Source organism: Varroa jacobsoni, unplaced genomic scaffold (genome assembly GCF_002532875.2).
Source record: "Varroa jacobsoni isolate VJ856 unplaced genomic scaffold, vjacob_1.0 scaffold_973, whole genome shotgun sequence".
In the NCBI taxonomy this organism is placed as follows: Eukaryota; Metazoa; Arthropoda; class Arachnida; order Mesostigmata; family Varroidae; genus Varroa; species Varroa jacobsoni.
Genome location: NW_019213875.1, coordinates 152,811 through 177,924, shown reverse-complemented (window position 1 = coordinate 177,924; position 25,114 = coordinate 152,811). Strand labels below are relative to the sequence as shown.

The 25,114-nt window shown below is 39.8% G+C and overlaps 2 protein-coding genes across 2 annotated transcripts in view; one reads left to right on the top strand and one right to left on the bottom strand.

Annotated features, from left to right (window-relative positions):
- The window catches only part of LOC111265430 (uncharacterized), a 36,546-nt gene extending 21,025 nt beyond the window's left edge, over positions 1–15,521 (top strand). The window contains exons 2-3 of the mRNA XM_022842111.2: positions 11,348–11,523; positions 12,657–15,521. Coding sequence (XP_022697846.2) covers positions 11,348–11,523; positions 12,657–13,412 — 932 coding nt within the window. The 3' untranslated portion in view covers positions 13,413–15,521. The remainder of the gene's footprint in view (positions 1–11,347; positions 11,524–12,656) is intronic.
- Rpp21 (ribonuclease P protein subunit Rpp21) lies at positions 14,475–25,074 on the bottom strand. Its single transcript, XM_086970498.1, has 4 exons — positions 25,020–25,074; positions 24,123–24,312; positions 23,570–23,748; positions 14,475–14,688 (listed from the first exon to the last, which is right to left on the bottom strand). The coding sequence occupies exons 2-4, from the start codon at positions 24,261–24,263 to the stop codon at positions 14,598–14,600; spliced, it is 411 nt and encodes a 136-aa protein (XP_086826624.1). The 5' UTR covers positions 24,264–24,312; positions 25,020–25,074; the 3' UTR covers positions 14,475–14,597.
- Between the last annotated feature and the right edge of the window lie 40 nt (positions 25,075–25,114).

Below are 25,114 nucleotides of genomic sequence, written 5' to 3'. Positions count from 1 at the left end.
GACTATCGTCCGTTGTATTTTTTTAGTGGTTTTTCTCTCAGCTTTTTTTGCCACTCCTTCCTGTTTCTTCGGAAAGGTTCCCGGGATTCAATCTCATTCTTTTTCGCGAGTTTTCTATGTTGTTCAACAATTTCCCTTCCTCAGAACGCTCCGCGGAGCTCAAAAAGATACACAAGCCGGACGGTAAATGGGTGAGTTTAGGGCAGGGAAGCACTTACGGCAGTGGCATGGGAAGTTTTCCCTGCCTGTGCGTTTGCCTGCCGATCTCTAGCTATGGGTGTATATGTATGTGGCTGTGTATATCGAAATGTGTGTCAGTGTATGCACCTCCCCTCCCTTTTCGTGGGAAAGGGAAAGGAACTCGCGGCAAATCGCTGGGACTCAGAAGAAGAACGAAGAGAGAGCTTTTGCTTCTCACTTTGCTGGGAGGGCGGTGGATGGTTTCTATGGAAACGCGCGGCTCGCTTACCAGCAAGCATAATGGTTTCTCCAGTGGCTCCCTTTTCGAAGCCCCATTTTTATCAAGATCCCCTTTCCCCTCCTTCCCGATTTCCTCCTCAGCGCGGCACCCACCGAGGGCAACCTAGGCCCTTTACGAGGTTGCCGGTAAGCTCTGCTTGGTACAGTCATCCATCCCAAACAGACTGGCAATGGACTGGCCAGCACGATCAGCACAACAGTGCTGTAAAGAAAGCGGGAGAAAGCAGTCGTCGTTAATGATGGACTGTCAGTATGACCGCTATGGCCATTGCCGCCATCATCAAGGGACACAGAGAAGTGGAGACAGTGGGAAAGAGAGGCACATCCACGAAGGCCTCGGAATGTGCAAAAGACCGACTGCGGGGCATACTGAACCAGAGGGTCCAGTAAGCGCTGACGACGGTCTCTGCACGAAGCCAACGACAGCAGCAAATGAGGACGACGACGACGTGAGCGCGCGTAAGGTAAAATCGAAACAATGATGACGGCGCTTTAGAGAAAGCATGGTTAATTTTGTTTCGCATCGCTGCGAATGCCGTTTCAAATATGCCGCCGAGACGATAGGTGAACTGGAATAAGTAAATCATTCGTACACTCTTAGCTATCGAAGTCGACACCCTAATATGATACAGTAACATCTTCACTTTTAAAACATAGCTTCCGTAACATCGATTAAGGTTAGTTTGTTCATGGATTACTATGTTTCGCTGTTATATATATATATATATGTTTCACCCGTATAGGCAAAATTGCATGCCATCTTGTGCGTAAGTGTCCCCATTGAACGTATTCAAGATTGGCACTCCCGAATACAACAGGTGGACCAACAACAGCCAGTCGTGCTAATTGTATGTATTACCAACATAACTACTTACTAAATACGTTGATCGACTGCGCTCTATCCATCTCAAAGAATTGCCTACCGTAGACGCGAAGTTACCGTACCGCATCATTTCGGCACAATTTGTGTAGATCATCATAGCGGATGAAGTACGTGCCGCAACCTTAAGCTAAACACTTGTCGAATCGCTCGAATTGTTTAAGTTTAAGAGAGTATGACCACACGGAATTCTGAGGGAAATTAAGCCATACGGAGTAAAAATGTACTTGACGATCAGAAGTACATATATATTTAGCGCACATCGTTTGGCAGTGAACATGCCATGACTATTTTTGGAGTGTATTTTCATTTAACTATCGGCTAAAAATGGCAACAAAAAGATACATTGATCCTTTCACTATCCCGATTGCCGATAAGCGACCCTGTATTGGCTTCTAGAGGTGTTGTGGAGCTTTTTTAAGCTAGTTCTGGTGGCCACAGGCTAAAGTTGCTTGTGTATAATTAATTTATATTATAATTGTAACACTAAGAGTCGTTACCATCTGCACGTGTTTCAAACTTTTCGGTGACTCGCGAATTCGGCTGAAGTAGCGAACGTTCATTACACAATGATGGGTCTAAATACAGTAATAACAATAATAGATTACAGAATATTATCCAGAGCTTTTTGCATTGTTAGCTTTCAGTTAAAGGAGGAGGGGAGAAGCAGCCGATATATATGTGCAATTAGCAAGAGTCTGGTTCGGGGGGTCGTGGCCTTCCTAGGGGTACCGGTGGTGATGGTTCCTACTTCGATTCGTGAATTGGCAGAACTGTCGCCTGCGGGGGTGACAAATCGGGCTATTCTATGAAATAGAGACTAAAGGGATAGTCTGTTGAGGTGGTGGTGCGATGTATTCAGACCGCGATCAGGAAAAACCGATCACTTCAGAGTGTGAGAGGAATATGAGGAAAGTCCGAGAAAGAGAGCAAGCGAGCGAGCGAAGGAGTGAGTGAGGTGGATATAAGAAGCTGCAAATAACAGCATCTGCAACTGGGCGAGTTTAATTTAATCACACTTACTCATACACCGCACCAGCAGACACAAGCGGACACGATTGGCAAATACAGACATCTCAACATGTCCTATTCGGCAATAAGCTTTATGTATGTATTAGAGCGGCATAGACTAGCACTTCTCCTTAGCATTCGCCGAACCAACCACTTAGAACTCTTCAAGCGCCCCAGACTCGCCGGCGCGGGGAACCAAGAGAGCAATCAGTCGCCCCTTCCTTACATAGTTTCATAGATAACATAACCCCGGGTCGACCACCCTCAGTCCTCTGGCCGCGTCTCGTATAGCCCTATCACTACAACACATCGGATCACTACTGCGAACAAATGGGAACGAGCGCAGGACCTGACACCATCTGCCATTGGTCTGCCGGCTGAGTCTAGGGCTGGTTGTCGCCTTTACTGGCCAAGCACGCGCGGCCAGTTGGGCAGACACGGACGCTCATAGCGGTGCTCATCATGGATAAAGAAAACGGGCTATCTTCAGCTGGAAGGCTTCGAGAAGCATAAGCCACGGGAAGCAGCGTGTAAAGTGCACATCGTTGTCAGTAATGGATCCAATTGAAGTTGACTAATACCTCGACATGTGCGGAACGCCAGGACAATGTGAGTTATGAGAATGAAGTGAGGCAGGTACAGCGCCAGCGCAATTTTACAAGTCGAATTAAGCTAACTAATTGAGATCACGACGAGGGCATCAGCAGCATGCACGGGAAAGGGTGCCATAGTCCTGAACCAAATGAGACCTTTACTAATTAACTGAGGGAAGATTGTTTATTGGCGAAAAATGAAAGGAAATTTGCTTTGGTTTTGCTAAAGCAAGCTCCGCATATAAAGGGAGAAGCAGTAACAATTTTCAGCCTCAGACTAACTCGCTGCGTAGCTAAGGTGTGCTCCTTTTTGCTGCCGCTTTAACAGACTTTTTGAAGACCAATTCATTGATATGCGATGTTAGCGCATACAAAGGTCTTCATCTAAAGTGGCGATCTTCATTAAAGTGTAACTCATCTGCGCTTATTACGCAAGGAATTGAGTCATATACGTAAAAAGTAGTATTGTATATGTACATACGAATACGTGTGTGTATAATTTTTATCTAGGTGGCTAGCACCCGTCACGATGAAGCTAACCCTGTACAACGACTTATTTATAATAACAATTTATTTATATTTGATTGCACGTCTGCGCCATTGAAAGAATATAGCAGTTCGACAAGGCCGATCCTACTCAAGTCCATCGTAATGACGTGTGAAGTTTAACACTGAAAACAGTAATCAGGGCTCAGTCAAACCCGCGTGCAGGCCGGTCGCTGTGGGCTGAAAGAAAGTTACGAAAATAACCCAGTTCGATTGGCTATGGACACTTTAAGCTGGATATGTCACAGGTCGACGCATGTTGGACAAATAACCATTGTTAGAACAGGTCGTTCTACAATTAAGACGATTTGCTATGAAAATGATTACCCCCGGGGCTATAAAGTATAACCGTTATGTCAGGCTCTTTGGAAGGTATCACAAATAGAAATACTTTAAGGCCTATCTATGAAGTGCTCACTTTCGTAATGAGTCAAATGATAGCTTGGCCTCGTCCAATGCTTTAGGTGTATCGTAAATTGAGCTCAAGATGCGAGCCCGTCAAATTGAATTTACTGCTATCCGTGTCACGATGTATGTCGTTGCAAACATACATTAAAAAATAAATACTTCTTTTAGCAAATTCGGAAAACAACGATTCATTGACTAACGTCCGGTGATCGTACAGCCACATCTGACCATTAGTGAAATTCTAAAACTGCAATTAAGACATAAGGGTTCCTCGGAGCGTACTACCCTACGGTCAGTCAGGAGCGCGCACCCTTTTTAGACAAATCACACTCTCTTAACTCGAAACAAACAATCATCAAATGGCACTTATTGTTTGAACGGAAAACATCTGTACACAACTATCTTTCAACTATCCGTAGCACCAACGCATGCTTTATTATAGTTACTTCGTTCGAAAAGATCGCCAAATAAAAATGACGTACGGCCGAACGTCATTGTAAAGGATGGTGAACAATTATTCTAATTGAGAAGCCTGCACGAGGCTACATACGTCGATCCTATCTACAGCTCTTCGCAGTCATAATGCCGCGCTGTCTCAGTGTCCGTTGTTGAACAGGGCTAGCCAGATTTCTTTGACGGGTAAGAGACGTTATCGTATGCGCGGCAATCGTTGTCTTCGTAGGATGATTAGGGTAGCGTTTTCGATGAGTCAAGCGAAAGTTTGATATATCGAACAAGTATCGAATCAACACGATATTTGTTTCGTTTCCCGATACGATATGCCCATGGAACACGATATGGTTCGGACATAATTAGATGGAAGACAGTCAGGAGTGGACAAGTAGCATGGATTTCAATTGGTGCTAGCAGGAGAAGAGTGCTGTTGTTAGCGGAGCGTTGCATTAGACAAAAAGGAATCTGCCACACAAAGGAGCGAACTAGTGGGATAAAAACTCAATACAGGGAAGGCTTAGGTTTTAGGCTCGGCGAAAGTTTTCACTCTGTTGTAACGCGCTGTTTCAAGCAGACTCAGCCGTCACCGGTGGAGATTTATCCTCAGTTAATATTGTATGAGATACTGCGAAGCGAACGTCCGCTCCAATTGGACACTGGTGGAAACAAAGCCAAGTGTGACTTTTTCTTAGATGGTCCTCTTTAAACCAACAGAGATCATTGCCGAAACACGATGAAATAAAGTGGAATTAGCCAACCTAATTGATGCCAATTGAATATATTTAGATCCATCGTAAGCAAGGTCCCGTTCTGGGCGCTTGCTTGTATACGCCTATAAATGGTAAGTAGCAGATTATAGACACACATCAATCGGAGTAAAGACGACAATAGGACATTAGCAAGCCTCAGTTAATCGTAGCTGAAGTCTACGTTCGCTTCAATGACACTGAGCCATCGTACTCGGAACCACTACTCACTGACTGAGCTGTCGACGTCTGCTCGCCCGCTTTCCAATTTTCTACGTTTCTCGCCAGCAAACTCGTACGATAGAATAATTCGGCCGAACCGCACACCTGGCTCATTTAAGAGATCCGAGTATCGTATCACGCAACACGGACGGCTCGACAACTGCCGGCACAATACAGCTGTTTCTTACTGAAATCTCACGTTCTTGTTTACATACGGATAATCTAAATTTTTATTTTTACCATATTGTTCACAATGATATGTATGTATTTGTGATTTAATATACAAAAATTTCTCGAATTTATTACTTGGATTTCCTTTTTCTCTAAGCCGGTTCGGGTTGCTTTGCTCAGGCCCTTTTCATTGATCAGAGCGTAACAGTAGAATAACTCCATGATTTATCCGCTGGCTAATCAACAACCTTTCAGAAAGGGTTTCGCCTCCAATAGAGATTGTAGTAATTAAGTGTTAGGAGTTCTGCTCTTAAACTATGTACCTTCCTGTGTTTTGGAACTGATTGATGGAATGGTTTGTAATTGTATTTGTCGACAAGATGATGCTGTTTGATGATCCCACCAGCTTCCTGGATAATGTCTATACTAAAACGCTACTTTTTTTGTGAATTTTAAGCTTATGAACGCTGTTCTCTTTTGGCTTGTTACGTTGCCATTTACAAATATTCGTTTCGGGTTTCTGTAACAGCATCTGTGCCTGTTAAGGTGAATGCTCAGGACGAAAGCATCAGTTTTTATGAATATACTTTTTTTTACTGGAAATCGTCAAATCCTTCATAATAATACTAGTTAGTTGTAGTAGAGATACATTTTATCGAATTTCTTGCGTAGAATTTACATGGTTGAACCGTAAAATAACGTATTTTTACGGATTCATCATTTGCTCTAATTGTAATAAGTAAGTAGGTTTTTTTTGCACCGATAATGATTTTTGTGGTAGTAATTATACTCCGAACGAGGATTAGCTTTATAGTTCATTGTTGTGAGTTCGCATTTCTAGATGATCCATAGAAAATCTTTCAGTGGCCGTTTCAATGAGTTTCATTATCGCCATTTACATCTCTGTATTCTAAAGCACTTCTTGTCTTGTTTGCTTATGTTAGCTCTTTAGTGGATTCGCTGTTTGGGCAGTGGTTGTTTTTTGGCAACGGCTAGAAAATTTTGTGTATTTTTTTGGCTACTCTTGTAGGTAGGGTTTCATTTTAATGTAATTATCTAGACACCAGGTGCTTTTTTTTTCTATTCCTTTGAAGACTCAGTAGAACAGCGGTACTATTTTAACGTTTATTAAATGTCTGAGCGTCTATCTCAAGTTGAATTTTTACTATTATAGCGCAGTCGCGCAAAACCTACTGCTCGTGTGCGCGATACTTCGGTTGTATTTTGTTACAGTTTGACTGGCACTTATTTAAGTAACGATCTACTTTCTTTCTAATCAACTAGTTCAATGCTTCTTCTATTGTAGGAGCTGTTAAGTTGTGGGAATATACACATACATTTACAAAAAATGTGTGCCCGGCTTTGCTTCCCTTTTATTTACAGATAGATAATATGTAACTTTGCGCAGATACTCAAAATGATTAACAAATTCTGTTTAGTAAATTATCAATAGCGCAGGCTGTGATGCGTTTTGCTTAGTAACGGTGTTTAAACCTTCTAGTGTCGTCCGTTTTCTGGTCCCCGAAGAGAAATCCATTGACTTCAGGTCTAAAGAATGAGCAAGGTTTCCTATAGAACCTTCTTGTTTAATCTATATGTTCGGACGGCGATTTTTATCGAGATATGCTCTTATGCCTTGACGACAATGCGCAAACCCTCCATTCAGTTGAAACTTAAATTTGTCGTCCCCACTAGAAGTCCACTGTAGAGCGTGCTCTTATAATTGATTCACGAAATTGACACTTTTTATTGTACCGATTAAAAAAATGGTATAGTTAATTTCTTTTTTAATACCACCTCACCCGGCAATTCCTCGTGGATTTACAGGATGTTCCCATGTAACATGTGAATTAAGGGTTTGCCAGTAATTGCATTTAAACTAACTATGCCACTCGATTTAAATACAACTTCATATGCCCAAAGTATCTTCTCAAGATCTTCTGCATTCTGTTTACATCTTTCCAAGTGCTATTAGTAAATTACTACTGCTATCTTCAATTAAAATCTTTCTAAAAAATCTTCCACTGATAACATACACCAGACAGCTTTTCCATTTTCAACGTCTCATTCGCATTCTGTTTTGGTTAACGGAGCTCGGCGGCTTTCTTGGTATTCTATGAACATTATAAACAATTCGATTCCGTCTAAAATTTAACTTTTATCTGATTAATGGTAAACCGCTTGATCTGCGCGAATTTCACTGCAATTTAGCCATTTTTGCTTCTGCTTCATTTTGATACTTCCAATGGAACTTTAAAACAAAGGTCTCTGTTGAAAACCTAACCGTGATCTACTAGTTAGTTATACTCGAAGCAAACACCTAGAAAGTTATGACGTATTAAATAGTGCATAGAGATTTTGGGACGTTCTATATACAATCTTTCCACCTTTTATCTATGAGATTGTACTTAGAAACGAAAACAGGTATTGCAATGAAATTTCTCACATGCGCTAGAAGTGTCATTCCTGACGGTTATCTTTGTTCAGCAATACCACCATTCCTCGCAATTAAAACTTCAATTTGAGATTAAACCATTTACGAGCTATTCTGAGAATACGGTTTGGTCCGCGAGTGGCTTCCCAAGAGCACCAGATATATAATCAAGAGGGTATCGGTAGATATAAACTCGTTAAAGCGTTGTACAAATGCTCTGCGTTCACACAGGTGTAACGAAATCGAAATTCAGGTCGATTGCAGGCCAGACGTCCCAAAAATACATGGGATAGAAACGGCCAAAAGTGCGAAAAAAACGCACAAGTCTAAAAAAAAACGAATTATTGAGGCTTATCTGGACGTTCCAGTGTACAATTCATAGGCACAAGCGTGTTAATCCCTGTATCAGAAATTCATGTGTATCAAAAATAGTGTGGTCTTCTGGGCCACTTTGGCCAATTTTTGAGCCTTCCAAATCTAAAGCCTCTTGAGAACTTTTCGGCCTGCCTTAGATACATCTTTACAAGGTTTTTAAAAATCTGCAAGAAAAATGGCAATACATTTAGGACAAAAAGGAAAGTTGTAAAATTTCGCCTAGCGCGAAAAAAATTGTATAACTGTTTTCTGCAACGAGGAGCTTGTTGGTTCGCTTTAGAAAGAACTGTGTTTTTCCCTATAATCGAAGGTGGTGGATACACGTGTGCCTAATACGACAAAAAGCCCGCAAAACCCTGTCTTAATGATGGGCCTCACCTTTTTATCTACATATACTATACTATTGAAAAGCACTAACCGTATCCGGTTCTATCCCTGCAGAATGCATTAGTGGTATTAACTTAGTTGTCATGCAGGGATGTAAAAATTCTTTATCACAATTTTTGCTGCAACTAATTTTTACTGGAAACTGCAGAAGTTCCCGTGTAATGCGATTCCGGTGTTAAGAGAAAAATAGCGGAAAAAACACCATCGACCAAAGCGGTACATGTTTTGTTTATTAATAATGTCTGCTTTAGTTCCGGCTTAAAAAGCGTCAAGACATTTTTGACCATCATTTGATGATTTAACACTCTTTAGGTTGGTACGCGTTTTGCATTCGCAACAAAACTAAAGTGAGTTCCAATTTAAAAATAAATATTTGATGAAAGTTTGATTTGTTTTAGTGGCGATGCGCTTGTGGGAAGATATCTGGAAAGAAACTGCGAACTCAGCTCTATGTTAAAAAGAAGAATTTGAAGAGTCTACTACTTGTCGGCAAATCCGAGATGAAACAAATGGGTACATTCAGCCGACCGCCTATTCCTGAGGTAACCTGTCTTGTCATGCCTGGGCGACGATCGACGAAGTTCTAGGCGCATTAAAATCGATTATTTTTACATGGTCTACCTGTAACGTACGGTGTCCCAGAAAGTGCGGACACGGTTTAACGGGTCACAACGTTTTCCGATGTTTTGCTCTTTTCAGGATGTAACTAGTTAGAAATAACGAATGGACCAAAATTGGTTCCTAAATAAAAAAAAAAAATGCCTTTTAGATCGCTGTTAGAAGTGCGAAAATGTAGCAGAAGTATGGAGATAATATCGCCGGGGCTTACAAGCGTATCTACCCACGCCACTCACAATTAATTCGTTAGAAGATATATTTGAAAAGGCAAAACTATTTTTTGACAACGTTTTGAAAGACTAACGATGCTAACCAGCTTCGCAGACCGCAAAGGGGTACTGGAAAGTCATAGTAAAACACTCTGAAGGTATCAACATACGCATACGTGCTCTATCAGTGAAGGTAATCGAAACCGGAATTCTGCCATTAGCATTTGGAATCGTGTGAACAGGACGCACAGTTTTATTTGACGCGGTCATTCTTTATTAATGTGAAACATTATAACATCGGACTTATGGGACAACGGTAAATCCCTCCGTTCTGTAGAAAGACATTCCAGAAGCTACAATATCATGCGGCATTTCAAACTGATCAAGCAGACTATTCTTCTGTGTTGATAGTACAGTGACTGGTGCCGTCGTTGGGGTGAACTTAAGTGAATGAAGCATATGCACATTATAATCGTCATGAAGAACACACCTTGATGAAAATTTTCTAAAGGGGCGGGGGCAGGGGAAGACAAGAACGTTTTGTAGAATCTCCTTCAAACCGTTCACCCCAATGGACGTTTCCTTGTGGAACTTGCGAATCAATAGACCACCATCACTAGAAATGCCCAGACCACTTTGGTCATTTAGGGGAAAAGATGCTGTCTCTAATATAATTGTAGAGGGGGCAGCGTGTCCTTGGCGCTAACCGACAGTCCGTAGCAATCCTTTCTCAGCGCTATCATGTTCTAAGACATCCGGATGCAAAAACTCTATTATGAAGCTAACCAGATGCTGATAAACCTAATAAAACTCTAATTCTATCTGAATCACGTAAAGAAGGCTAATGCTCAGAATAGAAAATAGAGTGCTCTCCAATCGCCCGAACAATTTGCCGTAGAGATTATCAGATTGTCAACGTATCGTACTTAATTGGGACCGTCGAAAGCCTAAAAAATTAATCAGAAATCTGTTACTGCGTCCATCGCTTGGCTGCATATAAACAATATTAAATGGTTGGGCGTTAGTTACTTAAGTTTTGCACAGATAGAAGCCAGCTTAATTTATTAATAATGTCCAAACGTACTTAAACGACAGTATGGTAGAGATTTAACTAATATACTACGAGCCCTTGATACTCTTCTGTATTAGTTAATAAGAACTTACAGTTGATCAGAATACATTTTGCAATTACTCTTTGGCGTGCTGTGTGTAAATGGATTTGTGTTGCAAAGTACCAAAGAGGTTTTTTGTTACCTCATGCCTGTGGACTAGGAAGAACCGAATAAATTAGAATACCGGTAAAAACAACCGAGCTTCTCTAGATCGCGCAAGCAGCGATAACTCAGAGGTCTATCATGGTGACATCGCCAAGCACCTCATTGATTAAAGTGCTACAACTGAAAATTTCCAGTGTCACAGTTTGCTGAAATTTTTTTGTCGTTTTAGCTAGGGCCGCAATGAAGTGTCGCCACCGAAGGTTACGAAAGTGCAGAATTTGTAAAAACCGATTAAAGGTCTCCGGTTCCAAGTTATTAGACATTAAGCATCACTAATTTAGTCCTTTTCGTATAGGGAAATGCAATATCGTCTCTGCTAGACTATCTACTAATTCGATGAAGCGCTCCGATACGTTGGCGACCGGTTGTGAAGTTACTTATCGATTTGTTTGTTATATCCTCATCATTTCCCACAGAACAATTATCAAAATTGTTCGATCGCATTTCACTCATATGATTATCTAAGAAGAATAATCATTATCGATACAGCGTACAATTAAGATTCATATTGTATATAATAGTAAATATTCATTTCAGGTGGTGGCCAGCAAAACGGTGGCGGAGGTTTGCTTGGGGGAAAAACTCGCCGCCCACGAACAGCTTTCACCTCCCAGCAATTGCTTGAACTTGAAAACCAGTTCCGATTAAATAAATACCTTTCTAGGCCAAAAAGATTTGAAGTGGCGACCAACCTTATGTTGACCGAAACACAGGTAAGCCTTGTATTATTTTTTTACGCTGCGTTATAATGTTTAAAATATTCATTAATCAGGCGTTTAGTGAGATTGATACCTCACTTAATTTCCGACATTTTCAAAAGTTGCGCTTAGCCCCGGATCGAGGAACACTGCGATTCAGATATATATATATATATCTTCATTTAGGCCAGTGCTATTAACATTCAACGCAAAAACGTTCATATGTCTGCGTCGAATTAATCCGATACATAATTACAGACTCTAAATTGTTGCGTATATTCATCGCGGAACGTTATTTTTCAAGATGTTGACTGAAACGAGTCTTAGATAAACATTATGTATTTATAATCGTTCCGATTAGCCCAAGAGAAATAGTGTATTTTCACATGTGTGCGAACTTTGTATGACACGATGTTTGCAATTTTTTTATCCTCTTTCGCTCAGTTGACGCCTAACACGCAAACGTTATTCCACGACTTTACAGAATACTAAGCCCATAACCGATCCGACCACTTTCGCTAAGAAGATAAACTATTAATCCAGCTATATATGAAAGCTTAAGAACTATTCAAGAATTTGATAATATTTAACACTAATATGTAGTAGAAATTTAAAGTAATAGCTTTGAAAGATACCTCTACGATTTCCGACGCAATCGTCACAAAAGGTGCCTGAAAACGGTTAGCGAAATAGTCAATTCGAAAGACTCCTGAACTGTATTAAAACTGCATAATTTTAACAAAAAGGTACAAAGTCGTTTTTTTTTTTTTACATTTATACTCGGGAGAACCCTGAATGTAAATAAAGCTCAACCTAATTTATATGTGTTTATAATCTACGAAGTAAGCTACTTGGCCTCTATTGTCCCGAAACAAGAAATTCAAATTAAAATTAATTATAGCACGATGTTTAATTTATTAGCGTGTAGCTCACGTCTGTAAGTCGAGCACCCTCAAATTTAGAGTGCTAAATAATCGGCAATATTAGCGTCCCCAGTTAAGGCTACCACTGCTCAACATTGCTTGATTAGACTGATTCGCCGCAACGGAAAGCGACCAACTAGAATGCTAATAGATGAACTAGAATTTTAAAGCAGAAGAATATCTTTACAAGTATTATACTAAACATATACACGTTCTATGTTCCAGGTAAAGATCTGGTTTCAGAACCGTCGTATGAAATGGAAACGTAGCAAGAAAGCCCAGCAGGAGGCAAAAGCCCAACAAGTAGCCGGTGCACGAGGGTCAAGCTGTCCAGTCGTCTCAACTGGCGGAAACAACGATGGAGGCAATGGGAGAGCTTCGGAACAACAGCCCGGAACAGGGATGGGGACGATGACCAAGGCCAAGGAACAAGATTCACTTTCTGCTTGCGGACTGTCCCCTTCGGCAGCCGAGAGCCATCTAGCTGTCCAGCTGGGGCCACTTGCCAACCAGCTCGGTCCTATTGCCAACCAGATGAGCTCTTTAAACAGCCAAATAGGATCATTAGCACAACCCGGCGGACCATGCCCTCTACCATTAAACTTCAGTCTTAGCTCGTCAGCGTTAGGGAAGATCGGCGGTGTCGTCGCTGTCATGGGAGGTACAAGCACCGGACGGCCAAAAAGCGGCGGTAGTGGACTTGAAGAGAGTCATGGCGACGTGGAGAACGACTATCCCGGTTCGCCGGAGGTCGACGAGGACAGCTCGTCACAAGATTCATCGCGAGAGTTGATGGTTGATCCCGAGGACCTTCATGACGCCGCAGCCAGCTCGCCTCGGGAGCCCAAAGAACTCCGAGAGGCTTCGTCACCTGCACTCTCTTCACCGGCCACGCCCACCAGTGGGGTAGCCGTTACCCAAGATATTTTAGGTACTCAGGAAAATACCAACAATTGTATCTACCGACCGTACGTTGTGTAAGCAAGCGATAATAACACCAATGGTATAAAAAATTTAATCAATCGAAGGGAACACAGCAGAACAGCTTCGCCCATAACGTCTACTATTAGACAATGAAGCAGCTGAAAATTGATATTTTAGTGGTCCGTATATTGAACAATGCCAGCTGATGTAGACTGAAACGAGATGGTGCTTTAATTAGGATAGAAGGGCTATTTCACCCAGGGGCAATTTCAGCAATATTAGTCAGCCTGTATGAGCGTTCTGCTACGGGCTGAGCAGGTTATTGCTAAGTCGATCTCGAAACGTCATTCTTAAATACTAGATAGAATTCATTTTGTTAGTTGTTGCAACTGGTTGTCCACTATGGATAAAAATCAAATCTGAGGTTAAGTCTTTTTACTTTTGACGTATGCTAACTTAGAAAAGCGAGAAGCAATCGAAAATTTGCTAGTGATACAACCTAACTCTCTTCTTTGTACAAGAACTCGATGGTATCCAGGACTTGGTCAACATTTCCATGAGGCATGATGTTAAGGTCCGACTGAATTTAATTCACCTCTGCTATTGATTCGAACATTGTACTAATGTAAAAGAAATATGTATTTCCAAAGTAGTTGTGTCTTATTTATGTATTGCTTGTTTAATCATCAGAGCTAGTAAGTATTTCCTGCAATCTGTTGTCTGCCTTCAGGAAAGCTGGTCCACCTGCCTCGATGACAATTCCAAAAAAAAAAAGCCAGCCTTCATTAGATTGTAGTGCTGATGACACCGCTGTGACACGATTAGGATTTCTACCAGAACGATTTTGGTTGAAGCTTTATAGACATAGGCAGCAGGCCGAAACAAAGCATAAAACTCGTCCCACAATTGAAGCTGCTGGTTACTCTTATAACAGTTGCAAGACATCAAATTCAATGACGTAGCTCTGAGAATTTGTCGAAGATAAGAAGTAAGTTCATGAATCGTAGATCCAAATTAAAAAAAAATGACTTCAATCCGGGACGGGTTTCAAGAATAGCTATTAGGTCAGTTATGAGTCTTCTTGTAGAACTTTCATATTGCAAAAATGAGTGGTTTGGGTACTATATATTTCCGTGACCGAACAAACCAGGCATTTATTGAATGAAATATCCATGATGTGTTGACCGAAGTTCAAGCTATCGACGGAAATCGCCAATAAAAAAATTTGGAAGTATATAAAAATCAACCGCTCGTATGCCAGTTCTCTTCAGGTAGCTGCGACGACCGACAACACAATGGTAGAAATAGGTGAAAATCGGACAGGAATGTCGATCTAAAACAGGATCAAAGATAAGCAATAGTTATTTTCGCAATAGCAGTTTACTAACGATATTACTATTAAGAATATATTACCTATTGATAGGCAAATATCGCACACTCACAGAAACACACGTGAGTGCTAATTGTGTAATATTAAGGTAATTAAAGTCAATCGATAAGCTATTATAAAAAAAAAATGTAACCGAACGCAGATACAATATACTGAGAAGGATTAAATAGGCATGAGCATGACGTGTAATGCCGAAAACATTAATAAAAAATACTAATAATTGATACCAGTACTACTAGTATAATTATAAAAATACAGTAATACTATTGTGGAACTGCAAATTTAACCGCAAAAAGGTAGCAGCAACCAAACAACAAAACAATATATTAATAACAACATACAAACAAGTCGACGTTACAAGCGTTAGAGCGACATATATATATGTATGAGAAGTGTTTGAAACTTTTTCGATTTGCAAAAGAGAAAACAGGGACGTGACTGCGGGGCTGCCTTGCCCTTCAAAGATGAGGAGAAGGTCTCAATCGAGGCTAGAATTTTGGCATCCTTATCGGCTTCTCGTTGCCTACATAGTCTAAGGTTTTACGAAGGGGTCCTGTGTTGGGCTACAGCGGTACGTACACAGATGTCAGGCTGTAATCAGACAGCATGAGACAAAACCTGTAGATACGAAGACTGTAGAAGGGAGAACAGTAAAACTAAGGGGGCTATGGGACATGTACGGACCCAGCACAGACGCTGAATGCAAGGCGATGCTACTCGCTATTGAAGCTAAACCTAAAACAGAAATAAAGTTCAAATATTGTCGCAATACAGGATATCATTGTTCTGCTATATACATGTAACATATCACAATTTTTTTTATATCAATTTACAGAGTGACTCCCTTTTAAAGCCGTAGCTAAAGAAAAATATGTTTCAGAAAAATTTTTCGCATGCGTTATATGTCGGCCCTGATGGTTATTTTTGTTCGACATATTGTTCAATAATGGCTTTAACTCGAGATTTAAATTCATCACACACTTGTCTCAATGTTTTCTTTAACAATTGCTCCAGCGCCTCCCTAGCAGCACGAGAAAGCAAGACGTCGCTGTCATCTCGGGATTCGTTGGACTGTCACTCATTAATACCGTATACATAATATTCTAGCAAATTCAACTCTAGCTATTCAGAAGAAGCCGTATCCACTTCTTACAAAACATGTTCAGAATCTTAAGCATGCGATCTTACACTGACTCGCTTGTGTAAACCAGTGTGCCATTTTAATGGAGGACGTACGCCTTTTTTCAATTACGTCCTTTGTCCACAAGTGGTGCATAACAGTACGTAAAACAGGCAGATTTCTTCTTTTTTGACGGTTTCACTTTTTCAGAAAAGTATGCTACCATGTTGCCTTCTCCACTAAACTCCACAGTCAAAGCAGAACATCGGCCAGATCGTTGGTTTCTTTCGACTTCGGTGATTTCTGCGACTGGTTTTTGCATCAATTGTAAATATTTTCAGGTAGAATCAAAGATAACCTGATGTCGAGGCTTCGGCGGCAGTATCTGTCTGAGTTTTATGACATAACGTGTATCTGAGATCCTCGCCAACAGCCCGGCAATATATGCAGCTTTTTTTCCGCAAATGACCTCGCCAAAAAAGAAAAAAATTATCAAAAATTTACTTTTCCAACGCATCGATCAAATCCGAGCGCGAACTGTTTTTGCTTATTGTGGATTGTTTTGTTATGTTGCGCTGGAACTTTCGCTTTTCTAAAAGCTGCATACTCAGCTGCGATTCCTGATACTGACTATTTGGGGCGACTAAAAGAGCTGATTACCTTGTTGAAGAATAGCGTTTATTCATTCAATCAGACACTGTCTGACTTCGACTGCTTGTCAAATTTGCATTCGCTTGGAACGAGCTTTCAACAGTGCTGGTTCTGCATAAACACATGCGTGAATTTCATGCAGCCATTCGAAAAAATCGCCAATTCAAACTTGCTTTGAAGCCCGAAGTAGACAATGTAGAAGTCGATAGTGTTTGAACATAAAAGGGATGGGGTAGCAGTCTACACAAAGATACTTAGTACCAAATAAAAGTATATAAAGCGTCTTGCCTCGTACACAGAGCATATATGTATATGCCATTCTATAGGTCTGTTAGGACCTAGATAAGTCCAACAAGTTCCATCTTATCTAGTCCTTCTAGTGGGGACAGGTTTTTGGCGGTGTACCGAAGGGGGCAATTTCGAAGGTCTGTTCATTCAGAAGGATTAATCGAAGGGGCGTAAAAAACATATACAAAAATAGCTCCTTCGTAGTAAACAAATGGCGCAGTCTAATTGTCATTTTGACCAACGCAATAGGAAGTTTCCATCAAATGGGTATTGGAAAGATATTTTTATTTACTATTTGCTTAGGGAGCTAAGGAACACCTTTAAGCAAAGGTACTAATATCTGCTGTATTGTTACTCACAATCATTTGCTCAAAACGAAGTTCCAGTATTATATATGGTGTCCCAAAAGAATGCGTACACTGTTAATTTCCTCCCAAGAGTACAATGATACGCGCCAATTTCTGATTGGATGAGGCATCTACAGAGTGTCATAGTGACGTAAGAGTTGATCTTGATGACAACCTTTTAAACTTGTGGGTTAGGCCAAAAGATTCTATAGAATATCCTACTGAATAACCTAGACCAGTATATGCCAGAAAGCCGATAACCCTGAGAGATTAAAAAACCCTAATTGAGGAAAATGCGCTACAACACTGTTAGTTAATACTAAATTAAATGTTTGTTATCGACACCAGTGTATCTATTAGAATGGTTATAACTTTGAACGTTTATATAAGGAGGAAAAGCTTGTATTTTAAATATTACTTATCTTTATATACACATTAAAGAGATAATTGACCTTCCTTTTTTGGAACATCCTATATATATATATATGGGGCGGTTGCGTTATGTCAAGTCACGGCAAGTGTGCTTGTCCATAAAATGCGGTCACTTTATATACTCAAGGAGTTTCACGAATGGATTCAATCCGTTTTGATTTCTCTCAGCTGTAAGATAATCATTAATTTTAAAAAATACATTTTAAAAGAGTAATTAAAAGAGTAAAAAAGTAAAGTCAAAGTTTTGCTTTGCATGTTCTGTGCACAAGGTCACGCAATCTTCACAATGCCTTGAAAAAATGCAGCCGTAACAATTACTTTAGCTGTGTTTCTAAATGAATGCATCGAGTAGGCTTAAAGCACCAAGCAAGTGACCACAGACTTAACAAATACGATACGAGCAGGTTAAAAATGTTCACCGATTGCGCGATACGTCGAATTTCGTGCTGATTGATCAACGTAATTAGGTGTTTAAGCCACGTGAGGTCGCGATTCATTTATCGGCTATGGTGTGTCTCCCCGTGATGTTATTCGTGGCAGCTTTCAAAAAGATACTCAGAAGGCTTCCGAATCCATACGAGAACCCGATACCTTAATATCGTACGACATATCTGTACATATATATGTTCTGGCCAAGCTACATTACACGGTGAAACAATTTTGTTATTCCAATTTTTCTGTCTGATCAGGAATCGATTGCAATGTTCTGTTTCGTATATAGTCGAAATAATACCGACTTATATAGCGCCGCCTCACTTTGGTTCATATAACTTTTAGCGTGTAATATTTTTACTGACTTCTTCCTTTAGGGTTCATGCAATACGTCTTAACATAGTCATAAATACAAAATATAACTTGTTTACAATGTGTCTTAAAAGATGCAGTTTTAGAAATGGCAAAACTGCAGTAAAAAAGATTGGCTAATTACTTTGGTTCTTTATCATGGAAAAGAAGCTGACATAATCCGAGAAAATGATGCCGCAAACAGCCTTAAACAAAAATCCAGCTATGTGAATTACTTTAAATGCTTCTCAGTCTAATTTAACAACCTATGCAATCCAGTCTTATTTAACGCTGTGAGCTGAGAAGCGATGTTCTCATGATAGCGCCCTCCGGGTGGTTTTCAAAAGCTAAGTAAGCTTGTATCACCGTAATCATAACACGGGACGGTGCGACAGAGTGTAAATTACAAAGAGATTCGGCTCTATGACGGAAAACGTACATGCCATTCCTAATGAACAACAGTAGTTTCGAAGAAGCCTATCTACGGCAAGAGTTTGCCGAACCCTCTTGAACAATCCATACACTAAACAAGTTACACAGTTTGGAAGGAGTGCCTAAAAATGTACTCAATATGTAGTGAGCCTACAGACGAACAAAGTGAGTGTCGACAACAGGATAAAGTTGCCTTCCGAACAACGTACCTATACAAAAGGACAGCCTGAGGCATTGCATGTTAAGTACTTGTTTTCAACTCCGTTGAAGCATCAATTTCACAAAATATAAGGCCCTAAAGGCCCGTCCGAGGTCATCTTATATGTGATGATTTGGTCACCTACAGGCCTAATAGGCTCCAGGCACAACAAGATGTAGCTAAGTTCTAATAGCGGTCACGAGTGCTAGTACTAACCGTAAATTTGTTGGAAACGAGCGATTCAATTCAGGTGACAGAATATCATCATCATCATCATGGCGTCTGGAGACGTTCTGCATCGAGCCAGCACACTTTTCATATGTCTCGTTATCATACCGCCTGTCATATGAGCTTGCTTGTTTTATTCAATGTCCAGTACTTCATCCGTGCATAAAAGTTCTGGAGATGCAAAAAGCTGATGGCCGCACGGACGGTTAGGAGTGCGAAGTGCTTCTACCTTGCAAGTACACTCCGTCTATTTGATCGAAACTTCTTACTCGGTCTTTTGAGGACAGGTCGCCGCTTATGTAATCGAATTAACTGAATCTGAGCCAAGGAGGGCGCCAAAAGAAGCCCCTTTGAGCGACGAGCTATGCAATAAGGATGTAATATTATGTAAGCAGCGTGCACTAAGACTGCTCGGCCCATAGCCGCCTCGTATACTCACTAGCAATTACTTCCTTACTTACAAAACACCTCAGGCGCCACTTCGAACTGTCAGCGACCGGTGGCCGATATTCCTTGAGAATATCAAAATTTAGGAATGAAAATTCGCTGGGACTAAGGCCGATAGCAGCTTGAATGACTTACGCCGATAGAACCAGCATACTGTGGCTTGCTCGCCGATGCGCCGCCTCTACGTAAAAAGGTCGACTCCTTCAAATAAAGTCAGAATGATAATGGTGGTAAAAGCAGACCATAGCAACAATTACTGCTCGTGTTAGTTTGATAAGTACATTGCAGTGGACGCCATTTTAACATAAAGTCAATTTACTTTTAGGAGCGGCTTGCATTTTAAATATTCAATTTATAATCGCTGTTCAGTCGTGTACGAGCCGCATTTGCCGCCGTCACCTGCTTTCTGCTCTGCGCGCTTGTTATAGCGTGTATTGAATCATTAACAAATACGCTGTTGCGGCCTACGCACAAGCCAAATCTCCACAAATTAAACAGATGCTAATTGTTCGACAAGTTCTAGTAGCCACCATCCCTTAAGACCTTCAGCAGAACGTATGGCGTATTAGCAATTTCAAGTGAGCTATATGAATTCAACTTCCATATGTGCGTCTCTGATTTTCATCCCCATGATTTAGACTTGGTAAATGTTTTCAAATGTGCGAATATAAAACTAATCAGAGATATGAAAATAAGGAGGTCGTACTGTGGATATCCCATGTAATGAATGAACAGACATGTTACATTCCATTCGTTTCATTACATCGCTTGAAAACGAACACGAGAAATTAACTTTCTGTGTAAGAACAAAGCACCATGGATTGAACCCGGAAAGCCAGCAGAATCTTGCCGAAAGTAAGATTGCCATTATCTGTATTTAGTAGTTTACGAAAGAAAATCTTTCCGAATTTATAAGATCTCATACAACGGTTAATGTAAAATGTTGTAAATGCCCACCCATTAAGCTCGAAAGTTTAATTGAAGGGACAAGGTATCTTCCGGTCTAAAAGTCGCTACATGACACTGGGCTGAAGGATACAAGAAACCTGCATATTCCTGCCCCGTTAAAGAACTCCTTTTAACGCGATTTAGTTGTCAGACCTGACTGCTTTAGTCTACTACTTAAGATCTATCCAAAATCTGTTGGCCTGTGAACTGTGGAAAATTCAGAATATTTAGTCCCTGATTGCTCTGACTCGATGAGCCAGAAATTGGTTCAGAAACTTGTAAAAAAAAAAAGCTCCGCGTGCGTCTTCGTAAATGATGAAGAACCGGAGATTATCACGCCAATCGTCTCGATGACTCAGATCTTTAAACTACTTAAAAAAAAATAAGGTTGACGTTAGTGAAACTGTTTTGATTATTTTTACTTTTTGTGCCTAAGCTCACTTGCACAGCAAACTGTTTCATCCTAACCAATGTGAAATGTACATATGCGAGAGAGTACCTTTTTTTTTTTTTGAATATTTTATTGTCGTATGTACGAAATATACACATGTACTTGGATATAGGCTCAATTCACAGCCGAGGTTCAGTGGCTAAGTCGAAATTAAACTAATCGTAACATTATCTACCCATAATATACATGATTGGTTTTTACCTTGAAACAGACATAATACATGGACCCTACACGCACATTCAATAAAACATGGTGTATGAGGATTAATAATGCGTTTAACAGGCAGCACATTTTGTAGTTGAATGGTTCTCAACATTGCCAACGTTGTTGTACATAACATTCCATGTGTTTATTTACCTTCTGCTGGTCCCGACATACCACACACTTTGACATCGCCTTTTTCGTGAGTGCTGCTGGTTGTGATACCGCTATTTGCAAGCTCATTTTTATTCCTATTTGACCTTTGCCTCTTTTGATTTACCTACCCTCTCAGTGTTCGGGAAACGCTTAACCGTCCCACAAATGCGACAGGTTACTATTGTGCGCTTACAGGCGTTCTTACCGCGCGTCCTAAGATTCAAGAAAAGAGAGAAATTAATGGATTATGGCATCTATGGAACGCTTTACATATGCTAACTTACCTTCTACTCACTGACTCCATTACATGAACAGCACAAGTGATAGCTACCTCCAAGAAAATGTCTATGCAAATAAGAAAGACAATATGTCGACAGACCCCACTAAAAAGATCAATATGGAGCAATAAGAAAGCTTTTTATTCAAAGGGTAGCTTTTATAAAACTGACTTGGAATGAACTAAAGGAATAGGCAATATCAACCGATCAACACATACTTGACTGGAAATATAATGAAATCTTAAATCAAATACAGTGCATGTTAAAGAAAGACCACACAGCACCATACTGTAAATTTCGATAGTCTGAACCAAAATTATAATGCAACCAGTCAAGTAGAGGTTGGGCCTTACTAGAACGCTCCCGATTTTATCTTCACAATTAGTTTGCCGTTTAATTCAGGACAGAAGCATCCGACACGACGGCAGCGCATTTAGCTCTAGAGACCGTACTTTACCAATTCTAACCTTTCTTTGTGAGCACAATACGATTAGCCCAAACGAAGATACTGGAAAAGTCATATTAATGCAAATAGATGTCCAACAGCGGTTAAAAATGCACCCTAATCTTTAATCATCAGGACGACCTCTTCTAAACTTCTATGTTCACTGTTGCCGCTCAAACGATAATTTTTGGAAATCAAGAATTTTTTAGTCATTAACACTAAAATTCTAAAAAGCCGAGCTATAGTATTCTGTCTTACCTGCCCATAATTGTCTTCTTCACGCTTTCCTTTCTTTTCTCTTTTTTTAGATAATGGAGTTACTACGGACAAAACTAATTGAGGAAGTACATTTTGTAGTTTGTAGGGGCTTTGAAATAAGTGACACTAAAGCTCAGTGTTATTTAAAAAATGTATGAAAAGTGTAGTCAGGAATAAACTACGATTGGGGCTAGGTTTTATTAACTATCCTGTATAATGATGAGCTAGAAAATTCTGGCAGGTAAAAGAATTTATGTTTCGAGTTATCATTCGAACTTGAGCTTCTGCATGTTGTTCACTAGCTGCAGCCTAAATGTGTACTGGATAATATATGTAAACACTGACAGTAATCTGCCTGGATTTTCTTAGATGGATCTTCAAATAGTTGAGATGTAAGTTTATTAGTTACATATATTATTGTGTGTTCGCATGTTACAATAATGTGCTAATATTACAATATATTATTCTGCAAGTATCGCATAAGAAAATTTCTTTAAATATTTATCTTATTCGGATATTTTTATTTCTTGCTGCCCAGAAAGACAAATGCTTGCAGCTAAATGGGTCGCTACAAATCCTCCGTTTTCTTTGCGAGATATAATTCATATAATGCAGCTTTATAGTGGAGCAACGTTATTTTCACCCTATTTCTCACGTGCAAAGGTGGTGTAATCAAAGATTTCGAAACTAGGTTCACTATATCGAAATATTTAGAATACATACTGCACACTAATTAAACAAACTCATACAACAAACAAAGACAAATTAATTCGAACACTAGCTCAGTTATAGTTGAAGTACAGCTTTCATAAGAAGGCATCGGGTATAGATAAACAAGCTTTCGGTACTGCACTGGAGTATAATTATATTTTTCTGAACCTGTTGAACAAACTTGAAGGTCTCAATAAGCTATGTGATTCAGTTAGCATGATACACATTACAGAGTTCTTTAAAGATTTATAGTATATAAGACTTGCTGACTCGTTACTTATCCAATTTTGCAATGCAGCAGTAATTAAACTTGTTTACAGTGTGTTTTGTTTGTATCTAAGATAACCTACATATGTAAAAAAATATTTAGCTTTATCTGCAACTATAGTCCAAACCAAAGCTCAAAATTGGGTAAATTATGGGGTACCTCCTACCTATATAATACTCACCTAACTTTCACTGAATTAGTGCCAGGTCGAAGTGGTGTTGAACACTTTTTGCACAGTATTCGTTTTAGAGACGCATGTAGCTTGCTCTGAGTCTTTCTAGATAGAAGTTGCAAAGTATAGCCGTAGAAAGCGTGAAGATTGCTCGCCATCGGACTCTCGCTACTGACCAAATGTTGCACCTTGAGATTAAAAATAATTTTAAAAGTGTTTTTGCAGCATAATTATCAATATAGCTATCGCTATTCTCATTGCGACTACCGTTCATCGTTACGAACCCCATATTCTTTTCTTGTAATTTACTTCTTGAACCCAGAAAGAACAAGGCGGGCGCGTTCAAACCATACTGAATATATTATTAAAAATCAAATCCCAAATGGAAATAAATCGTACACATTGTTGCAGTTTACAAATGTAAAAAGAAAGGTTTTAGTTGGATCATGATTCTTGTTTTAAGTTGGAAATTGGATAAATATTGGATTGCATTTAGATTTTCAATAGGTGAATTAAATGCCATATCACCGAATGCACGACGTCGGTTCAAAGCTTGACGTACCTGCGCCAGGAAGTTCATTCGATGGAAGATTTCCGATCCTTTGAAGCATCGACCTACAGCAGCGGTCTTTTCAGTATCAGCCTTTGCGACGGTTCCTTTCTTTGCCTTTGATTTCTCTAATGTATGCGATGGAGGAGACATCCCGATATAGGTTTTGGTACATTTATAAGAGCATAATAGCTGATCGTAACTGAAAGGGTTAAGAATAAGATTTAATGGGAATGGCTGCAGTTTATCGATAAAAATTACAAAATATTGACTGACAGTAAATTTCAAATACATCAGTGTTTTCATTTCTAAGAAGACGAAAATAAATTAACGTACTAATGATGCATGCTTTTTGCCCAAGTATTATCTTTTCTTTTACGCGAATTTAAATATATGTACATTGAATCAGTTTGGGGCTATAATAACGAACGACGGAAGGCACTATTTTACAATAGATTATATATCTAACTACCTTTCTAATGTTCGAAGCACCAGGGAAAGTAGATAATGCTGTTTGATTGGCTGTCTTCTATTTCACATTTGACCATTAGATACGGTGAGACGCAGCAAGATGAAAGCTCGTCATATTCAAGTCCTCCCTCAAAATGTTCATTAAGCACTACATTCAAATATTTTGCATTTTAATTGCTATACACTAAAATAATTGCCACAGGTACTAGGGAGTAGTTGAAAAATACAGCTTAAATTTTACTACTGCCTCGGGTTTAAATTTCGTTTGACTTAAGCATACTCAAATGATAAACAAATCCTATGGAAGGTTTACAATCAATAAATAGATTGAGCAGATGAACTGTAAGATATATAGATAACTATAATGTTGCTCTAAAGACTGAAAATTTTCAACTTATGTAGTTAGCATCGAACATATAATCACTTATCCGAACGAACCTTTCCAGGCGGTATTCGAGCAACAACGCGGCACTAGAGATGAAAACAAAGTATGAAGTTTACTCTGCGCACTGTCTTAGCAGACAGCCTAAGAG